Source organism: Abramis brama, assembly GCF_963993115.1.
Source record: "Abramis brama genome assembly, chromosome: 8".
NCBI lineage: Eukaryota > Metazoa > Chordata > Actinopteri > Cypriniformes > Leuciscidae > Abramis > Abramis brama.
This window is the reverse complement of record NC_139970.1, coordinates 16,224,744-16,233,021: the sequence shown is the minus strand read 5'-3', so window position 1 is coordinate 16,233,021 and position 8,278 is coordinate 16,224,744. Positions and strand designations below refer to the sequence as shown.

General features: G+C 36.9%; 1 protein-coding gene across 1 annotated transcript; it reads left to right on the top strand.

Annotated features, from left to right (window-relative positions):
* Positions 1 to 302: 302 nt before the first annotated feature.
* On the top strand, positions 303 to 7,732 carry LOC311088670 (E3 ubiquitin/ISG15 ligase TRIM25-like). Its single transcript, XM_084122912.1, has 6 exons — positions 303 to 931; positions 2,802 to 2,897; positions 2,994 to 3,227; positions 4,505 to 4,655; positions 4,766 to 4,813; positions 5,598 to 7,732. Exons 1-6 carry the CDS (start codon positions 359 to 361, stop codon positions 6,125 to 6,127), a joined length of 1,632 nt encoding a protein of 543 aa, XP_083979038.1. The 5' UTR covers positions 303 to 358; the 3' UTR covers positions 6,128 to 7,732.
* The last annotated feature ends 546 nt before the right edge of the window (positions 7,733 to 8,278 follow it).

Genomic DNA, 8,278 nt, shown 5'->3' with positions numbered 1-8,278 from the left:
GAATATAGACATAAAATGCATAACTATTACTCAAGTGTTTACCTACTCACTCTGCAGGAACTACTAGGGATCTAGACCATTATTTAAAATAATGGTACAGATCACTAGTATTTTGACAACTAAAGCACAGCATTGAAAATACAGATGATACTATTGAGCTCATGCGTATCCTAATTTCACGTGTGACCTTTGAGTTTCTTTCTGAGATTGACATCTGTTATTATCTGTGACTTGGCTCGCAGACAAACCTGCTTTAGACACGTCACTGACTGAGAACCAGGAAACAATTTCAAGTCCTCGTTTCAGGGAAGTGTGTTTGAGCTGCTGTGTGTTTGCGTCTCCCAATTCATTCAGTAAAATGGCAGAAGCTAGAATCTTTCAGGATGAGTTCATCTGTCCAGTGTGTTTGGATTTACTGAAGGATCCAGTGACAATTCCCTGTGGACACAGTTATTGCAAGAGCTGTATAACAGGCTGCTGGAATCCGCAGGATCAGATGAGAGTCTACAGCTGCCCTCAGTGCAGACAAACCTTCAGTCCAAGACCTGTTTTAGGTAAAAACACCATTCTGGCTGAAATGGTGGCGAAACTTAACAAAACTAAACTTCCTGCTGACTGTTACGCTGAAGCTGGTGATGTGCAGTGTGACGTCTGTACTGGAAGAAAATACAAAGCCGTCAAGTCCTGTGTGGTGTGTCTGAACTCTTACTGTCAAAATCATCTTGTACAACATGAGAATTTATTTAAAGGAAAGAGACACAACTTGATGGATGCGACTGGACGACTGCAGGAGATGGTCTGCCATAAACATGATAAGCTTCTGGAGGTTTTCTGCAATACTGATAAAAAGTGTATTTGTGTGCTATGTACGATGGATGAACATAAAAACCATGACACTATATCGGCTGCAACTCTGAGGATAGAGAAACAGGTAAAATATTTCATAAAATTAATGAAATAATGAGATATGCATCATGTTCATCTCATTTCAGGAAAGCTATAAATCTGTGGTTTGAACCTATAAATGTACCATGCTATATCTTAACTACTATAGGCTCACCACCCCATTGATATTGGATTCATATTAAAGTGAATATCACACTTGCAAGAGTGTGTAATGGTTGTATACCAGCACAGCTGTGATTCGGCAGTATCATGAAGCTAATCACAGCCATTGTGATATATCCATAGAACTCACTTGATCATGAAATGATGTTGTTATACAACAGAACAAACCGCTCAATTGCACATCAGGAAGATCACAAAACTCACATAGATGCACTCTACTTCCACCTGTCATTCTAAATTTGTTCTTTCAAGGTAGCTTTGCAAGACTAGTCTTAACGAAAACACAAGTCCGTTCTCAAAATGTCCATTATTGAAAAGTCAGTTCACTCTGTAGCCATATTGGCAGCACCTCCAGCATTTTAGTCATACAAGACCGACTCCTGTCTACTTCAATGGGGGGAAAGCGATATATCTAAAATTACTGGCATAAAACAACATATTTCAAACCAACCTGAATATATATATATATATATATATATATATATATATATATATATATATATTGTAAGCGGGTAACAGTTTAGGACCCAAGGACCAGATGTTTGAAAGATGACCCGGAGCAGAATTATAATAAAGTGAAGAAAAGTTTTACTGAAGATAGTTTGCAGTTTCATCAGCAGAAGTCAGCTTCAAGACTCACACAGGAGTTCATAGGCCACCTCGCTTACAGTTACAAAGATCACAGCAATTATACCCTTCACCAAGGTCTAAGCTACATCCTTCCTTCAGGTTGTAGTTTCTAATTGGCTAAGAAATAGATAAACATAATAATTTTCCACACATATACAGATAGACGGAAGCATATCTCCATCGATTATGCAGCTGAAACTATGACCCTGAAGTTAGGCACGTCGTGACCTTCCAGGTCGCAGATTTGGGTTGCTGGGTGCCAACATGTCCAGAACAAGTCAGTCAATCTGCAATAATGCCAGTGGTTCCTTAACCTGTAACCAAGAACACTAACACACACACACTAACACAGCTTTTTCAAGGTTGGATTTGGCCAGGCTCTAACTATAAACAGGAGAGTCATCTCAAAAAACTTCTATAAGAAAGTAATATCTCCAGAGAAGTCATTCAACTCATTTGATATTTAGAAGGAAAAATATCGATTAATACCTTGATTATAATCCCTCATTACATATACAGTGAAGCAGCAGTGGATTCCAATCCACCCCCTTAAGTATATATATATATATATATATATGAATTCTTTTGACTAAATTCATTACAAAACATAATGACATCTGGTAACAGCATTATTGCTATAATTAACATTAAGCTATACATTGCAATTTATACTATAATTCGGCCATTAATATTATATATTTTTGCTCAAAACTCACTTTAAAACACCAGCGAATGTTTGTAATAACCTCCAACTGGAATGTGGATTTTTATCGTAAAATGAGGCAAGAAATAGACTCTTTGCATTTTTCTACATTAGGCTAAATGCTGCACCTACTTAGCATTTTCTCATATAATTTATTAATAAAATATTTATTTATATGGGAAATTCGTTTTTAAAATAATCGGATGAATGAATGATTCAATGACTCATTCATAAATACACTTGTCATTGTACATAACGATGTAACCTGCCGAAAGAATCATTGAAATATCCTAACCACTATGCACATGCTGACCTACTGTCATTAACAAATACAGTTTTACCAACTTTTACATGATTATATTATGATATATAGTTATACTGTTGGTTATTTGTTCATCAGAGTCACTTGAAGGAGATGCAAAGAAAGTTACAGCAGAGAATCCAGCAGAGAGAAAAATATCTTCAGAAGCTGAGAAATGCTGTGAAGTCTCATAAGGTGAGAAGAAGACTCTCCTCCAGTGCTGGAGCTCACTGTGGCTCACAGACTGTGTGAGGCAGCTGTAAGAGCTGATTGTGATGTGTGTTTTAACAGCGCTCTGCACATGCGGCAGTGAACAACAGTGAGAAGATCTTCACTGAGCTGATCCGCTCCATTGAGAGAAGTCGCTTTGAGGTCACACAGCTGATCAGAGATCAGACCAAGGCTACAGTGAGTCGAGCTGAAGAACTCTTGAACCGACTGCAGCAGGAGGTTGCTGATCTGAGGAGGAGAGACACTGAGCTAGAGCAGCTTTCACACACACAAGAGCACATCCATTTCCTCCAGGTAATAGAGATCTAGAAAAACAGGATAGTTGACTTATGAACAAGATCCTGCTATGACGTGAGAGCAGAATGAGTAGCTGACTCAAATGATGTTGTCTGGAATACTGTCAGGTGATGCCCTATGTTATTATAAATCCATCAGTCAGATGGTCATCTTTATTCTAGAGAGACTGCAGTTATATTTATATTATAGAATATATAATATTATAGTTACATATATTTACTAGCACCGCCAGTTCAAAGCTCCACTAACATTCATGATTATAACTTTTGAACCATTTGGCAAAAAAATAATTCAAATTCATCTTTTTCTTCTGATTCCTTATGCTATGGTGTAATCAATGAACTTGGCACTATGAATGGTAACACTTTATTTCGATAGTCCACATAGACATTCTACTAACTAGTTTTTGAAAACGGTCTCCGTGTAAACAACAAAAACGCGAATCTCTGAAGACGATGGTGTCATGCACATGCGTATAACGTGTTCAGTCTATAGTGTTTCATTGCCATCTAATGGCCTGGCAGCAGAATACAGGGTTTTTATTCAATTTCGCAGATCCGTTTGAATGGGGATCGTTTTGACAATGGTGTCATCTGTAAAGGGTGTCATTAAAAGGAAAAACTTCTCAGTTTTAAGCATATTGTTGTCCCAATTAAATAATTAAAGGATTAAAAGGGATTTAAGGGAATATATAAGAATGTTAAATAATTTGTTCTAGGTCTAATTGTAGTTATGATTTAAACTATTTGCAAATAATATTTAAAAATGTGCACGCATTGACTCTTATTTGTAGGCTATGTCTAATATTTTGAAAGAGCAAACGTTTCTTGTCTCGTCACATTCATTTATGAAATACGTGAATCATGATCGCATATTTTCATTTCAAAACGCCGAAATGTCATAAGAAGTTGAGTGGTTTGCATCACTAGTTTGCTATTACTGTTGGTCGCTGAACATTTCTATCGTAAAACAGTTGTCTAATATTTACATCTACTTACATAAAGTAAAAGCTCATTTAAAAAAACGTAGCCTATAAAGTATAGCCTACCTGTCACAGCAGCAATCGTTCTCCCCTCCGCCATGTTTAAAGTGTATGGCCTGCCAAGTATCAAAATGATCCGACTTGACAGGGCATTTATGTCCAATTTTTAACTAGGAAATTATTTACAATAATTCCGATAGCAAGTCAAGTCAACAAGATCTGCACAGTTCTGAATTAATTAATGTGATAAAGAGTGGAAGTGATGAAGAGTTTTTATTTATTTTTTCTGTAGAGTTTCCATTCTCTCTCAGCATCTCCTGAACCTACAGCTGTACCCACCTTCACCTTTCCAGCTTTTGATGGCATAAGAGAATCTGTTCGTCAGCTGAGAGACAAACTTGAGAATTTCTGCAAAGAGGAGATCAAAAATATATCTGACAGAGGTAAATTATCATCCATCTAATATTATATTAGAAATGACTTAAGAATGGATACTGGGATTATTTTCTCTTTACATGAGAATTACACTCATAATGTCTATTGACTTCCACAGTTACATTCACCAACATTCTTCCCAGACCCAGAAATTACTTCCTGCAATGTAAGTCACTAAGAACAGAACCTCACTGAGTGTATTCATATACTCCCTGTCAAAGCTGTACGTTTGGAAAGTGAAAAAAGAAAAATGATAGAACAGTTTTATAGTTCTTAAAGGGTTAGTTCACCCAATTTTTTCCCCATAAGTTACTCACCCTCAAGCCATCCTAGGTGTATATGACTTTCTTCTTTCAGCCAAACACAAGTTATATATATAAAAAAATCCTGGCTCTTCTAAGCTTTATAATGGGAGTGAATGGTATTCTAGATTTTGAAGCCCAAAAAAGCACATCCATCCATAATAAAAGTAATCCATACGGCTCCAGGGGGTTAATAAAGGGCTTCTGAAGCGAAGTGATACATTTTTGTAAGAATACTCATATTTATAAACTATAATCACTGGCTTTTTATAATTTATTTATTAAATGCGCGTTTTGGCGCTTCAAAAACTCTGATACCATTCACTCCACATTATAAATAGTAATATATATATATATATATATATTTAAATATATATATATATATACACTGGATACAGTATATAGCAATGATATTTTTTAATATAACTCTGATTGTGTTTAGCTGAATGAAGAAAGTCATACTGTACACCTATAGGATGGATTGAGGGTGAGTAAATTATGGGATAATTTTCATTTTTGAGTGAAATAACCCTTTAATGCAAATGATGATTTGCACAGGATAGCTGGTAAGCTGTACTGAACTCACTGCTGATTCACTGATCAAAGGCCCTGATGAATTCTGATTCTGATGCGTTTTATCTCCATCAGATTACCATCAACTCTCTCTGGATCTAAACACAATGAATAAATTCCTCAGTCTGTCTGAGGAACACAGACAAAGGATGATTACTTACGCTTTCACAGAGCAGCCGTATCCTGAACATCCAGACAGATTTGATGAACAAAATTCTCAGGTGTTGTGTAGAGATAGTGTGTGTGGACGCTGTTACTGGGAGGTTGAGTGGAGTGGGTCTTATGGTGTGTATGTATCAGTGTCATATAAGAGCATCAGCAGGAAAGGAGGGGATAAAAAGTGTTTGTTTGGACATAATGATCATTCCTGGAGTTTGTACTGCATTGACTCCAGTTGCTCATTCATACACAATAACAAACAGACTCATCTCCCTGTGGTGTGCCGCTCCTCTAGAATAGGTGTGTATGTGGATCACAGTGCAGGAACTCTGTCCTTCTACAATGTCTCTGACAAACTGAGCCTCATCCACACAGTTCAGACCACATTCACTCAGCCTCTCTATCCTGGGTTTTATGTTTGTTATGGCTCATCAGTGAAACTGTGAAAGGTACTGGTAATTTTCTGCCATGACATTTTCTGTTAAGTTAACCCTAAAGGACAATTCACATTGCACAGACAAACGTTATCAAACTTGTTTGTTGGGTTTTGTCGGATCAGCGTGTTACGTCTGTTGGTGTTGGTCGGGTTTATTTTTACCAATCTGTACAAGTTCAAACAGTTTGTTGGTGTCTGTTGGGGCAGTGTGGACATGACAGTTATTTTTCATAAAATTAAATCCAATGGCCAACTTGTTTGTTGGCGTTTGTCTGTGCAGTGTGAATTGGCCTTATAACATAAGACAATCCAATGTGTAATTCAAAATCAAGGTAAAACACCTTTGAAAAATAACTAAGGAGAATTCCTTCATATTAATATAGTGGGCCATGTTTTTAAGAGAGCAGAATAGATTCTAGAGTAGGGGTCGCAAGCCCTGCTCCTGGAGAGCTACTGACCTGCAGAGTTCAGCTTCAACCCCAATCAAACACACCTGAATCCGTTAATAATTGGCTGCATCTGAAATCACATACTTCCCTATATAGTAGACAGAAAACAGTATGTGACAAAAGAAGTATGTCCGAATTCACAGCACTCATAAAAGAGTGCCCTCAATCAGCTCTCTGGTTTAGAAGTCTGAGCACTGATCAGAGAGTCGACAATCCCTGAACTGAAACGTTCGCTCCCTATAAGTCCAACAATGCACCGTGAAAACCAGGGAGCATCGATGTTCACCATGTTCCCTTAATAGAAGTTCTGAAGCATGAAACATAAATCACATGAGCCAACTCACAATAATGACGTGATAGACGTTTTTAAAAATACAAACCATTAGTTTATTAGTTTATTTCAGCATAAACATACATTGCTCGACAGGTAATGAACATAATCTAGCTAACATTTATCATTTATTTATGGCTGTATGTAACAAGCAAAGTATTTATCATAGCTGATTGAGATGCACCCTAGGCAAAAAGTACCCAGATGATGTACCACTTCCGGGCGAATTATACTTTCTACTACTTCATTGAATTAATACAACTTCTGTCACTGAAACAACTTGTCAGAATAAAGGCCTGTTCATATCAACATGAATATTCGGCATGAATCAGTCCAATTTGTGGGTGCGACAGGTCTGTTGATCAGACCGATACGAAAATATTGACCGAGTACGGGCTGAAAGAAAACGCACATTTGCATTCACACTTTTTCTGTGTTTTCTTCCTGCAAATATTTTCCTTTACTTATGATTATCTTCACCTGTGTCTTGTTTCGTTTCTCATTTTCCTTTTGTGTGCATATATAATCTTCCTCAGTGCAGTGTCTGATTGTGCTTGCGTTTTACTTTCCCTTTGGGTTGTATTTTTCATTTTCCTTCTGGAATATCTTCTTTAAATAAACGCTGCAATTAGATACATTTATCTTCTCCTTGTCTGCAAACCGACATAGATACACTATGATATAAAGTCGTCTATATATAATGTATGTACACTGTTTAAATATATATATAAAATCAACCTTGCTGTGATGGCTTGTTCAAATAATTATGTAGTGTAGATTACAATTGTATTATATTTGTTAAATGATTCAAATAAAAAATACTCGCAAAATTGTCTTCTGTGCTCAGGCAGGATTTATTTTCATTTTAAAATTGATATTATTGAAGCATACTGGACAGTTGTGGTTTATTTGAACATTTAAATTGAAGTAGATTTAACTGCTTTTTAAGCAGATCAGGCTCAATAAAGCAGCACTGTATTTTTGTCTGAATGCATTAAAAGCTACTTCTTACAACTCTGACTGACAAAGACACAGTTATGACCATTTTATGATGAGGTGAATTGAATCAGTTTGATTAGTTACAGGAAGAATATTTTTATGTGGGTATTTGAAAAAGAACTGAATTTTGATAATTCTCAAATTAGTTGTGGCCTAATGGTAAGAGAGTTGGACTTGTAATCCAAAGGTTGTGGGTTTGAATCTCAATACTGGCAGGAAATGCGGCAGGATTGAATGAATAGTGTTCTCTTCCACTCTCATTACCCACAACTGAGGTGCCCTTGAGCAAGGCACCTAACCCCCAATCGCTCCTTGGGCACCACAGCAAAAAAAAAAAAAACCTGCGTGCGTGCGCGCGCGCGCTTGGATGGGTTAACCCTCC